Source organism: Zootoca vivipara, chromosome 5, assembly GCF_963506605.1.
Source record: "Zootoca vivipara chromosome 5, rZooViv1.1, whole genome shotgun sequence".
Classification (NCBI taxonomy): Eukaryota; Metazoa; Chordata; class Lepidosauria; order Squamata; family Lacertidae; genus Zootoca; species Zootoca vivipara.
In genome coordinates this window covers 38,724,613-38,748,538 of record NC_083280.1, presented here as the reverse complement: position 1 = coordinate 38,748,538, position 23,926 = coordinate 38,724,613, and the positions used below count along the sequence as shown (strand labels likewise).

The following is a 23,926-nucleotide window of genomic DNA, read 5'->3' as shown; positions in this document are numbered from 1 at the left end:
TAGAAAGCCTTTTCGTTTCCTCCATGATAGAAACCTGCTTGAGAAGGCATTGGAAACATTACTTGGTAATGCTGCCCAGCAAGCTGATATGCTTGTACAGACAGAGCAATTTCAACAGCACAGCACAGCACTGAATTCTACCCTAAAGGTAAAGGTAAAAAAATAATGGACCTGACCCCGTTAGGTCCAGTCGCAGACAACTCTGGGGTTGCATGCTCATCTTGCTCTATCTATAAGCCGAGAGAGTCAGCATACAGCTTCCGGGTCATGTGACCAGCATGACTAAGCCGCTTCTGGAGAACCAGAGCTGCGCACGGAAACGCCATTTACCTTCCCCTATTCATCTACTTACACTTTGATGTGCTTTCAAACTGCTAGGTGGGCAGCAGCAGGGACCGAGCAACGGGAGCTCACCCCATTGCAGGGATTTGAACTGCCGACATTCTGATCGGCAAGCCCTAGGCTCTGTGGTTTAGACCACAGCGCCACCCACATCCCTTCGAATTCCACCCTAGGTGTTTGCTATTTCCATATACAGAATTAAGCCCTCTTGCATATGAGTCTCCATGAAAACTGACACATTTCATGGTAGCATCGCGGAGCCCTACCACACAGGAGTATCAAAATGTTATCTTAGGCCTTTGCAGCAGATCTTTTCTCTGGCCAGATCTTTGCGGAAGAGAAAACCCGAGAGAGGGCACCAAGTTATTGACCTGCGTACACTAGTTTTATTATTTCTTTCTGTTGTGAATTTTGCTAAAGCCTAAGCGCTTAGTAGTGGGGTGGGAACCACCTTTGGAATTAAGAGCTTCTCAGGCTCTCAGTGCTGGGAGCAGTACTTGAAAAATGAAAGTATCACATTAAACACAGCTTTGCAGATTCTTCCCTTGTGCGGAACACGCCACCCTTTCAAACCCACATGAATCCCTCACTACTATCCCTGCCTGTTCTGCAAACTAACAGGCTTCGAGGATGGATTGCAGTTGGTTCATGCTGGGGGAATGAGCCCAATGCCCTGTATTTGACGACCAACACACACACACACACCCCTTAAATACTCCCCATGTAGTCAGGACTTAAATTTATATCTCTGGGTTTAAAAAAAGATCTTATTGTATGCCAGGCATCCCCAAACTGCGGCCCTCCAGATGTTTTGGCCTACAACTCCCATGATCCCTAGCTAAGAGGACCAGTGGTCGGGGAAGATGGGAATTGTAGTCCAAAACATCTTGAGGGCCAAAGTCTGGGGATGCCTGTTGTATGCACTCAGATTTTCTGAACTTAAGTTATTGTGGCATACCTCACAGAATAACACGTCATGGTACAAATTAATTGTATTATTCCTATGAAAGAAAGGACAAGGATCGCATGGCTCTGATCCACCACGTGCTGGAAGCTGTTATGCTAATGCTGGCATAAATAACCCACAACGAAATGGCAAGCATTTGAGCCGAGAGAGGAACAGTACTTACACTCAGAATACTGCTGGAGCTGAGCAAACTCTGCCGGACTAAGGGTGATCCAGGTGCCATCGTTCATCTTTCAGGTGAGCTCTGGGAGGCTGTCTCCACCCTTAGCAGAGGTCTTCAGGAGGAGCTGCACCTCTAGAACAAGAAATTATTCTGGACCATCGCTCAAGTTTTGCTCTGCCGATGTCTACTGAGTCACTGTTGTTTTTCTACAGCAGAACTCAGATCATGATCAGGATGAACGCCAAAGTGCCTGGTCTCTGCAGAGCCATCTTCATCTCCGCTGTAGCTAGGAGTGCCATCAGAAAATGCTTCCTGGAGAACACCAGTGTCTTCAAATCTAGAATTAAAATGTGCAAGTTATAACGGCATACATTTCCCCCAAATATTTTTCTTCCATGCTGGCTTTCAGGGAAATAAAGGCAGAACTGTGCTGACTCAAGCTTATTTAACAATTTGAAAAATGAATTGAGAGAGAGAGAGAGAGAGAGAGAGAGAGAGAGAGAGAGAGAGAGAGAGAGAGAGAGAGAGAGAGAGAGAGAGATTCCAGAGCCCCCACAATGAAATAGGCCATGCCCAGTGTGGGGTTGTGGTTGGAGTGTCACACAGGTTTAAAGCCTGGCCACATCCGTATGGTACATTTAAAGCACTATTATACCAATTTAACACTCATGGCTGTGAAAAAGAGAGGATGTTCAGGAAAGCCTCTCACATCCCTTTGTTTGCCCAGCTGCTGCACAACAGCCCTGCAGTGGAGTCAGATAGGTTTTATGATCCCGTGGCTGCTAACCACCATCTCCCACTCACTCTTGTAACCCACGTGGGAGGGGACCAGGAATGCACCAAAGCAATTACTCTTTAAAAATGATCTGAGCCAGAATCCTGGGAGCTAGAGTTTGTTCAGGTTGCTGAGAGTTTCGGAGACCCCTCCCTATCCCCTCAAACAACAATTCTCAGAGCCGTTTAACAATCAATCCTTCTTGCTAAGGAACTCTGGGAACTGTAGGTCTGTAAGGGGAACAGCGGTCCCCTAGCAATTCCCAGCACCCCATCGTTCCCATGATTCTTTGGGGGAAGCCAGGGCTGTTAAAGAGGTATGATAGTGCTTGGAATGTAGTGTTGCACACCAAACAAATCTCTTGAGATTCCAGGGGTTCCAGACACTTTGAATGAGGGACAGCAGAGACTGTGGTGTTGTAATAATACTGTATACGGTTTATTTACACATATATACAACCTGATGGAGAGGGCTCACAGCAGCAACATGTCAAGAAGGTCTTACTTCTCCCTTGGTCACAGTCTTGGATTACAGCAGAAATTGGGCATGATTCCTTCTAGCTTCTACTTCACATGCATCAACTCTGCCTTTGTATTTCTAGGTAAAGGTAAATCTAACTACTAGCAAATTGTGGGAGGCAGACCCACCCATTTGTTGTCTAGCACAGAGCCACTTCCTTTGTTACCTTAATGGTCCATACCTAGAGGACCATTAACTCCCCAGGAAGCTAGCCTGGCTATTCCAGGGATTGAATCCATGCTGGATCCAGGAATCAGAAGGGTCTGAGGCATACAGTCTTCACACACACACCAAGGAAACCGTCCTAATAGTATGACACAGATATTGCTTGGAAGAATGTCCTGGCTGCCCTTGGGCAAATTGTTATTTCTTAGCCTAAGGCAGGGCTGTTATGTGAGAGAAAGAGCACACAAGGGAACCATGTATGCTACTCTGAGCAACTCAGAGATGGGTGGGATAAAAAAAAGGTAAGTAAATACAAGCTTTTTGCAAGATTTGATGGACAGTGTTGCTAATATAAAATAGCTCTTCTGTATCCTAATAAATGAGTGAATCTCTCAGCCATGAGCTCAGATGAAGCATACAAGGAACTTCAAAGCAGGAACAACTTAGTTCATCTTGATTTGAATATAAGCAGCTGATTACAGTTTCAGAAATGAATGACAGTTTCCCAAAATACAGGACGTATCCTAAGGTTCGGTAAAGGCAAAGATTGGGCCGTTTTCCTGAAAAGAATAAATAGTCTTAGGAAAGCCATTTGACATTATGCCTCACAATTCATGGAGAACCTGGCAGAATGAGCAGCCACATTCATTCCACCATCCTGTTTAACATTTACGCCCCGTGCAAAAGTCAAATCAAGCAAGCAACCCTTTCTGCAACTTTCTAGAAATTGCTGGGTGCCCAGACATTCTAATTACATAGGAGACATTGTAAAAAAGCTCTATTAACCTCTAATTTCCCATCTAAATAACACAAACAAAGGGGATTCCTAAACATGTGTGCAATGAGTGACGATCTTTCCAGACACTATGTTGTTTGTGTAGAGCCAGCGCAGCCATCTCACTAATTTCTTATGTGGTCTAAATAACATCTACCTAGCAAGTTCTGTAGAGAAGCTGCAGGGTCTCCAGTACTAATCAAAACACTAAAACGAGTTCCTTGAGAACTGCAATTCTTTCTTCAGTGAACTCAGATATCACATGTGAGAGCAAAAGCTTTGTGTAATGCTCTTGGCAGTGAGAAGTCTCTCCACTGAGTACCTAAACCATAAGGCTGTGTATACACTACCGGTATACATTTAAAGCACATTCAGGGTAGGAAAGAGAATTGAATGGAGTACGCTGGAAACATGACTTATTCCACATGCCTCCATAGCATGATCACCATGTTTTAATCCAGGCATCCCCAAACTGCGGCCCTCCAGATGTTTTGGCCTACAACTCCCATGATCCCTAGCTAACAGGACCAGTGGTCGGGGAAGATGGGAATTGTAGTCCAAAGCATCTGGAGGGCCGAAGTTTGGGGATGCCTGTTTTAATCTGTGCCTGATGTAAATTTGGTGTTTTCCTGTAAAAGTACATGATGGTTGTGAAAAATTGAGGGAATCCATGCCCTGGTCTACATTCTTTTGGGCATTTCGAATTCATGCATGAATCACTGTCTGAATGACATAGGAGGGAAGTTAATTATAGAAGTTTAAGAATATATAATGCCGTAAGAAGAGCCCCGTTAGATCAAGCCAAATGTTTGTCTAGTCTAGCTTCCTGTTCTCACCATAGCCAACCCGATGCCGATGGGAAGCCCACATGCACGTCCTGGGTGCAACAGCACTCTTTCAAATTGTGATTCACAGTAACTGGTTTTCAGAGGCACACTGCCTCTAACAGGGGAGGTCATCATGTTACAAATGAGAGAAAAGAAGGCTGGATTAACAGAGCTGAACAGTGGCACCTCGGTTTACGAACAGCCCTGTTAACGAACTATTCAGTTTATGATCTCCTCAGAACTGGAAGTGCAAACTGTACTAAGCTGTTGGTGTGCGTGGGCTCTCCACACAGTCAGGAATCCTACATAACTGGAATACCAGATCACACAAGAACCTAAAAGCAACGAGGAGTAAGACGTGCTGGTTGAGTCCATCTTGCCCACATCCCTACCAGAGGAGCAAGACCCAGCCCCTGATCTTGAGCCTGGAAACCATCTCCAACCCGGAGACAGCTCTTCCTAAGCCACCCCCCAAGTAATGAAATCCTATCATGGAAGGTGCCTCTTGCTCCCCAAGTCCTGCTCATCAGTGAGAACATAAGAGGCAGTAAGTAATAAAAAAAGTGTCAGAGTGCCAGGCCTCAGACCTGAGGGCAGTACCTTAAGAATCTCCATTCCATGGGGATTGAGTATTTGGAAGTCTGAAGGATATTATAAGCCATTATCTGGGACTGTTGGAGGAAGTTCCCTCTACCTAATGATCTGTCCATGGTCCTGCAAATTTTATATCCTGCTCTCTTGTTTCTCCAGAACCCATTCTGTATTGGCTGCCTGTGAATATCTGCACAGTGGACTGTCTCTTTCACTGATCTAGATTCTCACCATTGCCCCAGACCAATCTTCTGCCTTCTGGGATGTCCATGGACTGTGCTGCTTCAGAGCAGGACGTTAGGTCTTCAGTATTAGCATGTACTGTACACATAAACCTTTCAGCAGAGATACAATTAGGATCTAAAAGCTTCAGAAAAAAACGGTATGGGCATGCACAGGGTGCATCAACTTCACTCGATATGGAAACTCTACATTTAATAAGATGATTCCACAACAGGTAGCTTTCGTATAAGCAGTGGTACTTTGGTTCTTGAACGGCTTAGTTGTCGAACAAATTGGAACCCGAACGCTGCAAACCCAGAAGTAAGTGTTCTGGTTTGCGAATGTTTTTCCGATGCCGAACGTCTGATGTGGTTCCTGCAGCTAATCAGAAGCTGCGCCTTGGCTTTCGAACGGTTTCAGGAGTCAAACAGACTTCCGGAATGGATTAAGTTCGAGAAACAAGGTCCACTGTACTTATAATCATCACAGTAGAAGAGGCTGCTGGATAAGGCCAACGGCCCATCTAGTCCAGCAAACTGTTCTCACAATAGCCAACTAAACACACAGGAGCACACAGCATTTTTAAAACCTAAGGGGAAAAAACAGGAACGCAAACCCTCCATACATCTCTCAAATCTAGACACACACTTCTTTGCCATAGTTATATTATTGGATTAGGATTGGCTGAGTGCTGCAGAGCCCTGATTGGCCAGAGGACAGTGGATTGACAAAATTGTTTGCAGAACATCTCTGCATTCAAATAGAAGCATAATATGTGTGGGAGAGGAAGAGTGTGTGACTTTTGAGATTTGGGGAGAATTAAAAAAAAACTGTTTGACATTCTCCTTGCAAAGTCTGTGCTCCATTAGAGCAAATGGGACACTGCCCCATTAAGCTCAATCTACCCTCCTTCAGTCAGAGTCCATCTGCCTGCCTTCTTCCTAACAAGCAGTCTAGGGGGTGGCACCGCTTGCCAGCTTCCCCCTCTTGTAGAATTCAGCAGGGAGAAGGATGGGCACAAACCTAGAATTAGTTAGCTCTGCCTCTGTCTCCACCTACATTTGGTCTGTGAGTAATGCTTTGGCATCAGCTTCTCTGAGAGATCACTGCTTCTGTATGTAGAATTCAACACACATCTCCAAATTCTGAGGTGAGATGGGTGGGCTAATGGGGGCAGGAGCTTCTCTCCAATGGGGCCTGTAATTTGGAATGTCCTTCCCAGGCCTATTAGTCCCAGACCTCTACATGGTTTTATCTTTCAGGCATCAGTGTGATTGTCCAAGCTTTCAGAGGGCTTGTTTCATGAGGTTTTTTTTTAGCTATAACCAATTGGTGCTGGAATCCTCGAACCATAGAATTGCAGAGTAACGAAAGTGATCGAGGTCCTTCCCTTAATCTAGGCAACCGTGTGTGCTTGTGTTTGTGTGCATGTGTATATGAAAGTACAGTGGTTTCCTGGATGTGATGCTTTTAGAACAAAAGTGTTTCCACTTACATTTCCCAACTGGCTTCTCCATTTTCACATTCTATTCCTTGCAAAAAGTAGACATGAAATGAGAGGAAGTGCTAGAGGGGAGGATACTTGTGCTCTCTTCTCCACTGGCATCTTAAAAAGAAATCATACCCCCGCACGATCTTCTCCCCCTGGTCATGATGCCTGCAACAGAGTTTCCTCACCTTGAGAGACTCCTCTCCATTTTTAAAGCTGTGCTGCTGCTCTCAGCGAGCTCAGCAACTCCCCCTCTTTTCAGTTGCTGCCTTCTCTGGCTTGCCCACCCACTCTTCCCCCCCCCCAACTGCAAATCTACTAGTGCCAGAGTGGGCAGGGGACAAGAGGCTGCTGCTGTTGAGAGAACAAGTGCCGGCAGCATTTTGTGTGGCTGAGATGGGAATCCCACACAGCAACAGGCAGGGATCCAGGGACCAAAGCTCTGGAGAGAGTAGGAAATGGATTGTGGCTCCGACATCTGGGGGAGAAAGGGCACTTTTGATCTCCAGCCTGCTAAAATATCCGCAGCGCTTTCCCTCCCTCAGCAATATACCGAGAGAAATTCTGAAGCAGTTACGTTATATAGTCGTCCCCCTCACGCACAAACAGAGCACTTGGAGGGCGTTTGGACTCTCTGCCTGTTGAGCCCTTGAAAGTCACTCTTGCTATCTAATCTGCACATGCTGTGGGCGTTGGAGCAGTTGCACCATGAGAGAGCTGCATCATCACCACTGTAAGCAGACAGTGATCTTGCTAGACACCCTGAGAGCGCTGCTGGAAGGCACCGAAAAATAAAATAAAAAATGGTACGAACTAACTGCATGCACACACAGACACACAGATAAGCCGCAAATAGCAGGCAGGTGACCCTGTCAACTACAGGGCATCCTATTTCTGAGAGAATGTTCAATAAGATATCAAGGGAAAATGCCAAAATACTTCCTATTTCTACAGGCCAATAATGATCTGTGGTCAGCTGCTGTTGCTGAACATGCCTGGTTCGTTGGTCTGCTTTTTAAAAAAAACCATTGCTTTAACCTGCAGAATAAGTGTCTTGCCTAAAGTGAGGTTCTTTAAGAAACTGGAGCAAATGACCTTTTGCCATGTTCAGTTTGTGCAATAAAAGCAAACTCCACACTTCTGCTCTTGGGGCACATCTGGGACAGTCATCTTTTAGGGATCAGATTCAGAAGCAGCCCTGATGTTCCAAATATAAAATCCGCAGCTCACAGGTACTGTCTCATGACTCTCTTTATATTCACACAATGCACAGCAGTAAGGTTTGAGCATACCTCAAAAGGGGGAGGGGGGAAGCACAGAAAATATTTTCATGCTTTTTCAAAAGTGTGCAATAGTTTCCTCTTCTGCACTGCAAACCTAGTACAGTAATCAGTCTCAGGTTCTTCCCTGAACTTCCCCTCTCTTCCAACCTTGCCTTAAACTATTTATGTTTGCTTTTAAAAAAATTTACCGGGTAGCCTGCAGCTAAAGGAAATAGTATAGACCGGGACTTATTATCAGTGCATGAAATGAAGAGGTTCTTATGTTAATGCCCAATAGTTTTGCACCCTGGTGGTAAGGAAACTTTCTCAGCTTACATAAAAGACAATAAACAAGCAAGAACAGCCTTGAACTGCAAGCAATAGGGTGGAAGACAAAAGGAAGTACTTCCTTAAACACTGCACATCGTTGTTGTTGTTGTTGTTTAGTCGTTTAGTCGTGTCCGACTCTTCGTGACCCCATGGACCATAGCACGCCAGGCACTCCTGTCTTGCACTGCCTCCCGCAGTTTGGTCAAACTCATGTTCGTAGCTTCGAGAACACTGTCCAACCATCTTGTCCTCTGTCGTCCCCTTCTCCTAGTGCCCTCAATCTTTCCCAACATCAGGGTCTTTTCCAAGGATTCTTCTCTTCTCATGAGGTGGCCAAAGTATTGGAGCCTCAGCTTCACGATCTGTCCTTCCAGGGAGCACTCAGGGCTGATTTCCTTAAGAATGGATAGGTTTGATCTTCTAGCAGTCCATGGGACTCTCAAGAGTCTCCTCCAGCACCATAATTCAAAAGCATCAATTCTTCGACGATCAGCCTTCTTTATGGTCCAGCTCTCACTTCCATACATCACTACTGGGAAAACCATAGCTTTAACTATACGGACCTTTGTCGGCAAAGTGATGTCTCTGCTTTTTAAGATGCTGTCTAGGTTTGTCATTGCTTTTCTCCCAAGAAGCAGGCGTCTTTTAATTTCGTGACTGCTGTCACCATCTGCAGTGATCAAGGAGCCCAAGAAAGTAAAATCTCTCACTGCCTCCATTTCTTCCCCTTCTATTTGCCAGGAGGTGATGGGACCAGTGGCCATGATCTTGGTTTTTTTGATGTTGAGCTTCAGACCATATTTTGCGCTCTCCTCTTTCACCCTCATTAAAAGGTTCTTTAATTCCTCCTCGCTTTCTGCCATCAAGGTTGTGTCATCTGCATATCTGAGGTTGTTGATATTTCTTCCGGCAATCTTAATTCCGGCTTGGGATTCATCTAGTCCAGCCTTTCGCATGATGAATTCTGCATATAAGTTAAATAAGCAGGGAGACAATATACAACCTTGTCGTACTCCTTTCCCAATTTTGAACCAATCAGTTGTTCCATATCCAGTTCTAACTGTAGCTTCTTGTCCCACATAGAGATTTCTCAGGAGACAGATGAGGTGATCAGGCACTCCCATTTCTTTAAGAACTTGCCATAGTTTGCTGTGGTCGACACAGTCAAAGGCTTTTGCATAGTCAATGAAGCAGAAGTAGACGTTTTTCTGGAACTCTCTAGCTTTCTCCATAATCCAGCGCATGTTTGCTATTTGGTCTCTGGTTCCTCTGCCCTTTCGAAATCCAGCTTGCACTTCTGGGAGTTCTCGGTCCACATACTGCCTAAGCCTGCCTTGTAGAATTTTAAGCATAACCTTGCTAGCGTGTGAAATGAGCGCAATTGTGCGGTAGTTAGAGCATTCTTTGGCACTGCCCTTCTTTGGAATTGGGATGTAGACTGATCTTTTCCAATCCTCTGGCCATTGCTGAGTTTTCCAAACTTGCTGGCATATTGGGTGTAGCACCTTAACAGCATCATCTTTTAAAATTTTAAATAGTTCAGCTGGAATATCATCACTTCCACTGGCCTTGTTATTAGCAATGCTTTCTAAGGCCCATTTGAGTTCACTCTCCAAGATGTCTGGCTCAAGGTCAGCAACCACACTACCTGGGGTGTATGAGACCTCCATATCTTTCTGGTATAATTCCTCTGTGTATTCTTGCCACCTCTTCTTGATGTCTTCTGCTTCTGTTAGGTCCTTACCACTTTTGTCCTTGATTATGGTAATCTTTGTACGAAATGTTCCTTTCATATCACCAATTTTCTTGAACAGATCTCTGGTTTTCCCCATTCTATTGTTTTCCTCTATTTCTTTGCATTGCTCATTTAAGAAGACCCTCTTGTCTCTCCTTGCTGTTTTTTGGAAATCTGCATTCAGTTTCCTGTATCTTTCCCTATCTCCCTTGCATTTTGCTTGCCTCCTCTCCTCCGCTATTTGTAAGGCCTCGTTGGACAGCCATTTTGCTTTCTTGCATTTCCTTTTCCTTGGGATGGTTTTCATTGCTGCCTCCTGTATAATGTTACGAGCCTCCATCCATAGTTCTTCAGGCACTCTGTCCACCAAATCTAAATCCTTAAACCTGTTCCTCACTTCCACTGTGTATTCATAAGGGATTTGATTCAGATTGTATCTTACTGGCCCAGTGGTTTTTCCTACTTTCTTCAGTTTAAGCTGGAATTTTGCTATAAGAAGCTGATGATCTGAGTTACAATCAGCTCCAGGTCTTGTTTTTGCTGACTGTATAGAGCTTCTCCATCTTTGGCTGCAGAGAATATAATCAATCTGATTTCGATGCTGCCCATTTGGTGATATCCATGTGTAGAGTCGTCTCTTGTGTTGTTGGAAGAGAGTGTTTGTGATGACCAGCTTGTTCTCTTGACAGAACTCTATTAGCCTTTGCCCTGCTTCATTTTGAACTCCAAGGCCAAACTTGCCAGTTGTTCCTTTTATCTCTTGATTCCCTACTTTAGCATTCCAATCCCCTGTAATGAGAAGAACATCCTTCTTTGGTGTCATTTCTAGAAGTTCTAGAAATGAAACACTGCACATCAGGGGTCCATAAATTGTTTTGGTTGGCAGATCAGATTGTTTTCTCTCCAAAACTGCCAGGTGAGTGGGCCTGCTCAGTCCCTTTTCTTCGTGAAGATTTTGTGTGTTGTGAGCCTTCACAAGGAGTACCCAGGATTGGGGGAACAGAGCCTTTTGCTCAGAGTTGTGGCCAGAGGAGCAGCACACGTGAGTTTTCCATCTTGTTTCTGCAGAAGTGAATCAGTGACAGAGGGCATTGATATAGCAGCTGGGCATTTGGGGAGGGGGAGACATCAGGTGAAACAAGCTATAGTTTATTTGGACATCTGCAAGAACGATCCTTGCTCATTGGACAAACTGTGGTCTGATCAAACTTTGGCTCGGCATTACACCCAAATGTAGCCTTGCAGTTCTCTTGTGCTGCTTCTGGTAGCTTAGCTTGGTGGAGCTGGTTGGGTTGTTGTTGTTGTTATTTATTATTATTATTATTATTATTATTATTATTATTATTATTATTATTATTCCTTCTGCCCAGAGCACTTATGATCACAGGCTCTTCTCTTAGTGTTTCGCTGATGGCTGGCTGAGCCGCAAAGCATAATGTTTTTGACATAGACCAGAAACAGAAGCTCTGGTGCTCAAGACCATAGACTACTAGAAAGCATTTCCTCTTGATAAGCTGACTCTTTGCTGCCAGCATTCTTCTCAGGCACCCGTGACGTAACATGGAAGGCAGCCTTTCTGGGTACAGCAGATGAGCAGGCAACCAGTGGGAAATCCCCTGAGGCTAGGCTATTTTGGAAATGTTTTGATTATAGATTCAGTTTCTCAGCCTGGTCACAATTATGCAGGATGGCAGCATGTACATAGCAGGGATTTTCCTCACCAAGAGAAAGGGTTGTGGGATCCCAGCAGGAAGCAAGCAGTTCCTGCCTGCTCTAGTTCCTCCCAAATAACAAGAGTGTTGCAATGGCCCCGGCTGTGGAGGAGGGAATCAATGGGAGTTCATGCAATTCTGCTTTAAGTCTTTCGGCCCGGTCAACCATAATGCACATCAGCTGAATTTTGCATGATACTCCAAAATCCTTTTCTAGTACCAGTAATTCGATCTCCTGTCTAAACATGAGAGGTGGAGGGGGTAACCTTGCTGTGTTAGAATTCATTTTTCATTTCAGCAAGAAGGGAGTCTGCAGTCTCCAAAGTTTTAAAACAGGGGTGGGGAAGCTTTCCCAGCTTGAGGGTTATATTCCTTTCTGGGAAATCTTTCTTTGAGAGGGGAGGTTCAGGACAGACCTACCAGTGGTAGGTGGGGCCAGAGGCAAAAGTAAACAAATGTAAACACTACCTTTGTCCAGTAGTCCAGTTTATACATCCACACCCACATTCTCTGTATGCTCCATCTAGACAAGAATAATTATTAAAGGGCACATTCCAGGCAGGCAAAAACACTTGGGGGAGGGGGCAAGCAGGGCCAGTGAAGGGTGTGGCTGGGGGAGTGCCCTGAGGGCCAAATAGAGAGGCATGGAGGGCCGCATTCAGCCCCTGGTTCTACGTTCCCTTGATAAAAGAAATAAAGGTAAAGGTAAAGGACTCCTGGACCGTTAAGTCCAGTCAAAGGCGGGTATGGGGTGAGGCACTCATCTCGCTTCAGGCCAGGGAAGCTGGCGTTTGTCCACAGACAGTTTTCCGGGTCATGTGGCCAGCATGACTAAACTGCTTCTGGCGCAACAGGACACCGTGACAAGTGCCAGAGCACACAGAAATGCTGCTTACCTTCCCACCACAGTGGTACCTATTTATCTACTTGCACTTGTGTGCTTTCGAACTGCTAGGTTGGCAGAAATAGAACCGAATAAGGTTAAGCAAGAAACAGATGAACTCTGACATTCTTTGATGGTTCTGTCTTCCCCTGTCAATATCACCTACTGAAAGTCTTTTCTATTACCTGTCAGTTCTACACCTAAGGTGATCTGCTGCAACTTAAGGTGCTGTATCTGTGGAGATACTGTAAACCACTTTGTGGTCTTTGGATTAAGGTTGGTATATAAATTTAATAAGCAAACCAACAAATGTTGGGATTAAAAAAACCATTGAACTGATAAGCTCTCATTCCCTGGTGCCCTACTTTCTACTCACCATTTGGAATTGTCTATCCTGGTGCAACTCTCTCACACAGAGACCTTTCAGAGGAGGAATTATGCTGGTTTTGCCACAGCAGACTTAACACAGAGTTTTGTGGTATCTTGGTTTGTTTCCATCACCAATGCCAACCTGTCCCTGAGCAACCACCACAGAAAACTCCATTGTGTTCACCACCTCCCAGTCATAACTGCAATTCATTTTGTCCCTGCTCATCCAGTGCCTCTGGCTAGCAAAATAGCTCACCTCCTCTTTTGACTTCACTGGGCACTCAATCACCTTATTGCAGATGAACACACACGGTCCCTATTATGGTTCTGGCAAGCCATGTTGACAATGCTGCAAATCAAGAGTCGACTCTCTTCCATCTATCGACTCCGCATAAATGGGCAGAAAGAACAGATGATCCAAAAACTGGTACAACACCTCTGCAGTTGGCATAGGAAATCAGTTACCAGCAGAAATGGCCAAGATCAGGGCCCAGGAGCACATTTGCAAACTATAGGCACTATTGCAGACATCACAACCAAGCACACACCAAAATCCATTATACTGGCTACAATAGACTCTTTCTTTAAAGACTGGGGTTCATGCCAGGGGTGGGGGAAGGAGACCTTATGGGTGCCAATGAAAGTATTGGTTGGTGCAAATGCACTCATACATGCTGGTCGACAGTAACATCTGCCATGCTTCCATCAAACACAATTGTTTCTACCCTAACTTCCTTGTTCTTTCCTATCTACACTGCAGCAGCTGCACTATGTCCCTGCAGACTCAAACTACCTCTACACTAAAACAGTTCTGGAATGAGCTCCACTATCAGCTAGATATCCCCAAGACAACTACAAGACTCATGCCAGGGGAGGGAAGGGTTGGCTCTACTAGGTCCACCTAAAGACTCAATGCCCTTCCATCAGCCCAGAGAGCCATCCTATTGCACTCTAGCTAAGTTCCTCAAGACCCACTCCTGCTGCGCTCCACTCTCACGTCTCCCTGCTGAAATGGAGAATCCCTCTGCCAGGGCCCCCAATCTCCTCCATCACAACATACACAAAAAAGAAAAGAAAAGAAAATTCACAGATCCTGGATTCTCCACTGACACAAAAGAACGATCTTGATGGCAGGTGTGTGGACTGTGCACAGTAAATGAGAAGCAAAGGTGTTGAATAGTGGGTAAGAAGGATGAAGTTACAGCTCTCAAAACAACCAGCTCTTTATTCTAGCTCTGAGTCCCAGACTGAACAGTAGCATAGCCAACTGGCTTATACTGTACTCAGTAACTTGCAACAGTAACAAACTTCCCCTAGCTACCCAATCCATGAACAGCACTCTCAATCCTTCATTTGCATGTTGTGGACCTGAGTGAGAACTGCAGCCACAGTGGGCAGGGTACGAACTGCAGCCACGGTGGCCAGAAGGAGTACTGCAATTAACTTAATACATAACACCCATTGTGGACCTGAGTGAGAACTGCAGCCACAGTGGGCAGGGTAAGAACTGCAGCCACGGTGGCCAGAAGGAGTACTGCAGTTAACTTAAAGGTAAAGGGACCCCTGACCATTAGGTCCAGTCGTGACCGACTCTGGGGTTGCGCGCTCATCTCGCATTATTGGCCGAGGGAGCCGGCGTATAGCTTCCAGGTCATGTGGCCAGCATGACAAAGCCGCTTCTGGCAAACCAGAGCAGCACATGGAAACGCTGTTTACCTTCCCGCTGTAGCGGTTCCTATTTATCTACTTGCATTTTGTCGTGCTTTCGAACTGCTAGGTTGGCAGGAGCTGGGACCGAGCAACGGGAGCTCACCCCGTCACAGGGATTCGAACCGCCGACCTTCTGATCAGCAAGCCCTAGGCTCAGTGGTTTAACCACAGCGCCACCTGGGTCCCTTGCAGTTAACTTAATACATAACAAAAGGCATGTATATTCTCCAAAACAGCAATAGAGAGAGACCCTTTCCCTTCAAGGGCTGCCTCTTGCTTTTGGTTCTAGTATTCTCTCAGTGCCAGGGAAAGGGAGCTGATGAGCAGCTCTCAAAGAAATCCACAGCTTTCCCAGGGCTTCCAAGATAAACCTTTCTCCAGAGATAAACCTTTCTCCAGAGGGACACAAATCTGGAAGAGCTAAGGCTAGAGACTTTGGTGTTTAGGACCCCACTTACACCTGGCATTCTTTTTGCTGGCTGTAGCAAAGTGAAGAGGGCCTCCTGCAGCCCTGCTCTTTGCACACAAACCAGGTCCCTTTCAAAAATTGTATCTGTAGCTGCCCCGAGCTGTTCCAGAGAGAGTTCCAGAAAAACGTCTACTTCTGCTTCATTGACTATGCAAAAGCCTTTGACTGTGTCGACCACAGCAAACTATGGCAAGTTCTTAAAGAAATGGGAGTGCCTGATCACCTCATCTGTCTCCTGAGAAATCTCTATGTGGGACAAGAAGCTACAGTTAGAACTGGATATGGAACAACTGATTGGTTCAAAATTGGGAAAGGAGTACGACAAGGTTGTATATTGTCTCCCTGCTTATTTAACTTATATGCAGAATTCATCATGCGAAAGGCTGGACTAGATGAATCCCAAACCGGAATTAAGATTGCCGGAAGAAATATCAACAACCTCAGATATGCAGATGACACAACCTTGATGGCAGAAAGTGAGGAGGAATTAAAGAACCTTTTAATGAGGGTGAAAGAGGAGAGCGCAAAATATGGTCTGAAGCTCAACATCAAAAAAACCAAGATCATGGCCACTGGTCCCATCATCCACTGGTCCCATCACCTCCTGGCAAATAGAAGGGGAAGAAATGGAGGCAGTGAGAGATTTTACTTTCTTGGGCTCCATGATCACTGCAGATGGTGACAGCAGTCACGAAATTAAAAGATGCCTGCTTCTTGGGAGAAAAGCAATGACAAATCTAGACAGCATCTTAAAAAACAGAGACATCACCTTGCCGACAAAGGTCCGTATAGTTAAAGCTATGGTTTTCCCAGTAGTGATGTATGGAAGTGAGAGCTGGACCATCAAGAAGGCTGATCGCCGAAGAATTGATGCTTTTGAATTATGGTGCTGGAGGAGACTCTTGAGAGTCCCATGGACTGCAAGAAGATCAAACCTATCTATTCTTAAGGAAATCAGCCCTGAGTGCACCCTGGAAGGACAGATCGTGAAGCTGAGGCTCCAATACTTTGGCCACCTCATGAGAAGAGAAGAATCCTTGGAAAAGACCCTGATGTTGGGAAAGATTGAGGGCACTAGGAGAAGGGGACGACAGAGGACAAGATGGTTGGACAGTGTTCTCGAAGCTACGAACATGAGTTTGACCAAACTGCGGGAGGCAGTGCAAGACAGGAGTGCCTGGCGTGCTATGGTCCATGGGGTCACGAAGAGTCGGACACGACTAAACGGCTAAACAACAAGCTGCCCCGAGAACAGCCAGTGTTCAGGCTCTGACGTAAGAGAGGAAGGTGTTAAGCTGGAGTCTGGGCTTTCCCTCTTAACTAAATTTAGGATTGCCCAATCAATTCCTGCATGAAGTATCCCAGGCAATTGCAGGATAATTTTATTTGAAAGCATTTTGTGCATACTGATGTCAATACCACCAGCGCCTGGAGGAGAAAGTGCACATTTAACTAGCAGCTTCTCCTTCTGATTTCTGCCATTCGTTCATATTACTTTTTACCACCCGGAATGATACAGCTCTCAGCCCCCACACCTACAGAACCATTAGTATGTCATTAAATCAAAGGGAGGGTTATTAAACAGAGATTTGTCCTTTTGGAACCATCCACCCCAATGAGAATCAAATGCCAGCACACAATACGCATTCTGGAAAAGTAAAGGCAAAGAGTATGATATAAAAAAAACACAGTTCTTTGTATTTATGTAAGGCCCTCCAGACACGAAGAGTCGGACACGACTAAACGACTAAACAACAACAACAAAGGCCCTCCAGACAGATTGTGTGGTGTGTGTTTTGTTGTTGTTTGTTTTTTGGCATTTGTATTCTGCAACATGTTCAGCAAATAAAAGCAAAATTCATTGCTAAGAAGGAGCACCATGAAGTACTGTACTACTGCTGGATCAAGGGGGGATACAGATACTAGGATAAGTACACTCACTTCATCTTCCTGCCATGGAGATCCTTGTGCATTTCTTTTTTTGAGACTAGATAAACCCTTGGTTTCTTTGACTCAGCCCACATGCTTACGGGGTCATCTGCACCAAGCCTGCTACAGATTAGTATAAATGGATTAAGCAGCAGATTGAATTAGATCCCAGCCCCACCTTGACTTGCAAATGCTGAACTAAATGCATCCACACTTGCTTCAGCTGTTCACACAGCTGCTTCTAAAATGACCAAGCTACATGTTACAACTGGCTGGCTGTATCTTGTTAGGTTTTTTTTTTTTTGTTTCTTTGTTTTTAAATCAAAAACAGCCTCTAGAATGGTGGGAAGGATAAAAAAAAACACTGTGCAAGACGTTTGCTTCCTGACATTTTTTGACTGCGGGGAGGAAACATGCAGGTCCTGCTATCTTTCTTGTATGACACATTGTAAATCTTTGATTTAGTCTGAAGTGCAAGGAAACTGCCTTTGATGGAGGAAAAAAACCACCAGGTTCATTAGATTGCCAGCTATTTCCTAAATGTAGTCCTTTTCCTATGAAGGAAGATGGTAGCGACTGTAGCTGTTTTCTTAGACCTTCATCTCTACAAATGAGGCAAGGAGTTGTTGTCATTTCTAATTAACAATGCAACAATGGAGCATTCCCCTTTTCCATCCGCTCCTAGCACAACAGTCCTTACCACTGTGATTAATAAAACACAGTGAATTGGGAAGCGAATATGGACAAATTAGAAAGAGAATGTACTGCTCCATATGCTGGAATAATAAGCCACCCCCCCACACACACAATTTTTCCTATTCATGCTGCCTTTGACTGGGAATTGTCTTAGTTGCATTCTGGTGGTGTTAGAGTAGCTGCACCCTGAATCAGTTACCGTATCTATCTAAACAGGATACTCTTGCATAAACCAGAGCCAATCTCACATAGTGGTTAGAGTTTTGAAATCAGGCTACATACACACTAACCCAGGCATCCCCAAACAGCGGCCCTCCAGATGTTTTGGCCTACAACTCCCATGATCCCTAGCTAACAGGACCAGTGGTCGGGGAAGATGGGAATTATAGTCCAAAACATCTGGGGGGCCGAAGTTTGGGGATGCCTGCACTAACCTGTAGTAGTTTTCCTCCATAATTGTTCATGCCCACCCCCAACATCCTGCTTTTAAGCTAGATCGATTCTAGATCCTGACATTCACAAGGGCGGGTGGTTACTTGATACATATTTGAAAACCCTCCTGATTGCAGTCTTGGTATACACCCACCCACAATGTCACTGGGCAGGTGTGGATATATCTGGTATTGCCAGGACAGCCTACATCTGTTTTCAAAAGGACACACTGTGAGATAATGCAGACTCTTTTTGCAATGAACTTTTTTTTTTAATGAAACCAGTTTCTCGAGAAGCACTTTTCAGGGGCAAAAATATGCAAATAATATCGATTGAATGTGGTGTACATGGAACATAGAATCATAGAATTGCAGAGTTGGAAGAGAGGGTCCACGAGGGTCCTATAGTCCAACCTCCTGCAATGCAGGAATCTTTTGCCCAATGTGCAGCTCAAATGCACCCTGAGATTAAAAGACTCATGCTCTACCAGAAGAGTGGAACTGGTCCATTTGGACCAGTGGAGCATTGCCCCACCAGCCTCAGCCTGCCCTCACCCAGGCTCCACCTGCTTGCCTCCTTACTTACAACCAGTACAGAGGGGCAGCTGTCAGCTTCCTCTGCCTTTACACAACTTGGCAGGAAGGAGGATGAGGACAAAACTAGAATGAGTTGGCTACTATTTGGGCTCCCTGGCTTCTGCCTCACCAACCTTGATGGGTGCCAGCCATCACTGGTGTGTGTGTGTGTGTGTGTGTGTGTGTGTGTGTGTGTGTGTGTGTGTGTGTAATCAAGCACTCTGTCTCCAGTGATTCTATAATAAAATATTATTATAGAACCCATATTTTTGTGAGGATGAAAGGGGGAGGACCACCTGTGTTGCCCCAGACTCACTGAAGAAAGGCAGGAAACAGAGAAATGAAATAAATGAGAGAAATTTACAGAGCCCTATCTTCCTTTTCAGAAAGCACCTCAGGTGCTCATGGTGATCTCTGATATACCGAACCCAGGAAAAACAGGGTAGTTATTACAGCAGCAAGTTTTTAAAAGCAAAATAAAAACCCACATACCCAGTCACCGGATCTGTGTGCTAATGGCAGAATCAGAAAGGTCCAGCTTGATTTTGATCCCACGGTGAGACTGGAAATTGAACAACAACACAGAGAGAAATTTAACATGAGCATGTTTTGATAACAAGACGTATGATAAGTAAAAATATAGACATGCTACTTCTCCTTTTAAAGGTAAAGGGACCCCTGACCATTAGGTCCAGTTGTGACTGACTCTGGGATTGCAGCTCTCATCTCGCTTTACTGGCTGAGGGAGCTGGTGTACAGCTTATGGGTCATGTGGCCAGCATGACAAAGCCGCTTATGGCGAACCAGAGCAGCACGCTGTTTACCTTCCCTATTTATCTACTTGCACTTTGACGTGCCTTCGAACTGCTAGGTTGGCAGGAGCTGGGACTGAGCAATGGGAGCTCACCCCGTCATGGGGATTCGAACCTTTTACAACACTCCTTTTACAATACTGCAAAAATATGGCTCTTTGCCCCTCCACTGGCTCAACAAAAACTCTGCTCCACACCTTTGCTTTGACTACTGCAGCCTGCTCTTCTCTTGGCCCACTCACCTCTGTCAAAATAGAAGTTAGCAGTCCAAATCGCTCATGTTCTCATGTTGCTTTGATCACATCAGATCTCTCCTTAAATACCCACATTGGCTTCCAACCCAGTGTACAAATTCGTTGTCTTTACCATGAAAGCCCCCTCTGCTCTTCTATCTCAATGCAGTCATATTCATCAAGGCTACAAATTAGTTCTGACTACCCTGAATATTGACATGTAACATGGTTGTGACATTCAATGTGCAATGAGAGTGATGTCTTTTGCCTACAGCATGCAAGCCTTCATCCTTCTGTGTAAGTCTCTTTCCAGGGATTAAAGGAGCAGTGGGCCCCCATCACTGGTCCTGCCCCCCCCAAGGCTGTACAGCTCCAAAGTCCCTTCCCCTAACATCAACAAACTGAGAATAGCTAACTAAGAAGAACATAGACCTTTCCTCAGGCGTAGATCTCTACAGCCATAGGCTTCCCCTTCTCTGACATCCACACTCAACTCTTAGATCAGGCACCCCCAAACTTCGGCCCTCCAGATGTTTTGGCCTACAACTCCCATGATCCTTAGCTAACAGGACCAGTGGTCAGGGATGATGGGAACTGAAGTCCAAAACATCTGGAGGGCCGAAGTTTGGGGATGCCTGTCTTATATGGAGGCAGCAGGGAATCAAGTCTTATAGGTACATTTGGTACAAGATCAGGAATGTTCAGGGGGAGGAAATGTATTTGAAATCTCACCAAATTTTGAAGGAACATTATGTAGTTCTTTGACAACATCCATGCTATCAAATATTATAACACTGTTTTCTCAAAAATTATCTGGGTAGAAGAAAATCAAAAAGGGACAATTGGATCGAATTTACCAGAGTACCCCAGGGCACTATCAAATGATTGTGCAATGCCTTCCACAGTGCAAGTTAAGAGTTCTCTGAATTCATTCTTTCCATTAGGTCTATGAAAAATGTTGTGAGCATTATTATTTTTTGTTTTGCATATGAAATCTCCAAATTCCAGAGAGAAATAATAGAAAGTTATTATAAATTATTATCAGAAATGTATAATATATTGTTGGAATGGGAGACAAAGGATGAAGAGGTCAAATGTGTAATGATAAAATGGGCAAAAGAAATTAACCAATAAGTTGAAACTGACACGGGGACAAATAGAAGACGACGGCTTCACCCCGGTATGGTTCCCCTTTATCACATACACAGCCCAACAAGACAATGACAAAAACCCACCAACAGCATACAAATCAATATGGCTAACCTGATCCAAAAGACTCACCCACCCCACTCACACACAAAACAAAGTCCACCCAAACACAAGGAAACAACCATATCCTAGGCCAACCCCAACATCTCTCACCACCAAAGGCACAAGCGAATGGCAGAGAACCTACACAAGCAACGCTGACAAACCCCCCCACACACATATTAAGCAAAATAAAAACATCATCACCTGACCCCTTCCCCATCTACCTCTCTTCCCCTTTTGTTAAAAAATGGGAAGCTTTCTTAATAGGTATAATTGGAATGGATATACTGAAAGAATATAAAGGTTTATTTATGTATGCAACAACAGCTGCATGGATATTGATAGCCCAACGCTGGAAAGAAGAACGAGTCCCAACTAAAGAAGACTGGCAACGTAAACTAATGGAATAGGCTGCAATGGCTAAATTAACTGGAAGACTAAGAAATCAAGAGGACAACAAATATAAAAAAGAATGGAAAATGCTTATTGCATATTTACAAAAGCATTGTAAAGACGTTAACACAACAGCAGGTTTTTTTTAAAACACTTGTAATATTAAGGACAATGTTTGAAATTGGAAATATTTAAAGATAAGAAAATTATATCCATGCACAACATTAGAAAACACAAAAGAACCGGGGGAGGGAGTGGAGGGAGGTTAAGGGATCAGAGGAATCCCAAAATATGGATTTAATATGGTATGAAAATGTTCTATTTTCTTTTTTAAAATTTTTTTAATTGTATTTGTTTATTAAGGTATGTGAAGATGTTTGATTGTGAAAAATAAAAATAAAATCAAAAGGGGGGGGGAATGTTGCAAACAGTTTGTTACTACAGAGGCAAACAATACATTTGCAGAATCTATTGCTTTTGCTTTAATTACTGGGTGTTTCCAGCTTAAACTTTTTGATGGAAGAGGAAATTTGTTGGATAGCAGAACCAATGATTGATGCAAAAAGTCCACTGATACAATTTCACTTTTCATCTTCTGAAGGTATCTGCTCTTCACAATTCTCCCATCTGCATCCATCAGGATTCATACCTGTCATCTTCTCATACCTTCTCACCCAAGATCTGCCTTCCCTTAACCTGGAGCTCTCCAGACATTTTGGGCTATGACTCCCATGGCCATGTTGCCTGGTCTTGATGGGAGTTTCAGTCCAAAACATCTAGAGGGCACCAAGTTGGGGAAGGCAACCAGCAGAATTATCACTCATTAATCCACTTTGGGGGATGGAATCTTTGTTGCGGCTTTGCTCAAGAGCTCTATCACATTCTGTTAAAAGGAATATCTATCTCTCCTTGATATTGGAACGTCTACTGCCCTCAGACTTGGAGCTGTTTGCAGTATTCCGAATATGAGAGTGTCGGGTTTGCTGTTCTCCGCCAATATGAAGAAAAATGGTGTGGAAAAATGGATAGCTGATAGATACATATCCCAGCCAGGCTCACACACTGCTCTGTGTAGGAGGATGTGATAGCAAGATCTCTCAGTTCTTCCCCTGCAAATTATTTGTATTCTATTATCACACCCTTGGATATATTTGAAATGCATCAGGGAAGGAAAAAACACATAATTTATCGAATTCACTGTTGCAGGGTATGTTGATGGCCAATAGATTAGGTGACTTTTAAAAAAGAGTTCCTGTATACAAATTCCTGGAGGAGATGGTCTATTCATAATCAGGGTTAGCTCCAGGTTTGTGGGGGTCCTTGGGCACAGGATGTCCATGGGCCCCTTGTCGTCGTCCCCCGTTCCACCTTCAAATCACAGCTCCCCCTCTTGAGCACACAGGTTTCAACTAAAACAAATATTGACCAATATGGCAATCCTTTATCATCAAAGGAAAGCACAAATGTTAGCATTTCACTAGTTGCCTTTTTAATTATTATTATTTTTACCCGATAATATAACTTAGAGATAAATTATGCACACTTACCTGGGAGTAAGTCCCTGTGAACTCATTGGGGCTTACTTCTGAGTAGACATTTACGTACATAGGATTTTATTGTCAGAGGCAGTTAGTACGAAAGAGACATATGATTTGGAGGTACAAAAATGAATATATCTTATAAAAAGCAAACAACCTGAATAAATGCTATACCCTTTCCTGCAATCAGAAATGTACTTCAAATAAGGAGAAAAGATGTTTGTCTGACAGTGCATTCCTGTAAAGAGGCAAAACTTAATCTCAAATCTTTTATACACATCCCCATTTGACTCAATGAGGCTTACTTCTGAGCAGATGTATTTAGAATTGCATTCTACATTTTTCAGTATTTCAGAGATGCACTTCTAACCATTAAGGCTATACTACTAACAACTAATATGTTTATTGCGGCCCTGTTGCATTTAAAGGTGAACCTACCTAACCTGCTCTTTCTGAAACAGTACAAGAACCAAACTACAGCCACTCTTCAAAATTCACACATCTTTGAATTTTGCAATATAGCTCTCCAGTCAAGTAATGCTCACAAAAATGCATACCGTATACCGAGGTAAAGTGTCCATAAAAATGCATATGTTTGTTAAAATAACATTAAACAATGCATTGTTTTGTGGGAAATATTAGGGAAAAATGCATGGAATTGTATACAGTAATACCTCGGGTTACGAACGCGATCCGTTCCGGATCGCAGTTCGTAACCCGAAAAGTTCGTAAGCCGAACACGACCCGAAGTGCCATTTTCCG

At 44.2% G+C, this 23,926-nt stretch overlaps 1 protein-coding gene across 1 annotated transcript in view; it reads right to left on the bottom strand.

The window, feature by feature from the left end:
• Positions 1 to 23,926, bottom strand: part of DGKG (diacylglycerol kinase gamma) — a 115,705-nt gene that overhangs the window by 86,338 nt on the left and 5,441 nt on the right. Inside the window, 2 exon segments of the mRNA XM_035132701.2 lie at positions 1,473 to 1,809; positions 19,430 to 19,499. Coding sequence (XP_034988592.2) covers positions 1,473 to 1,539 — 67 coding nt within the window. The 5' untranslated portion in view covers positions 1,540 to 1,809; positions 19,430 to 19,499.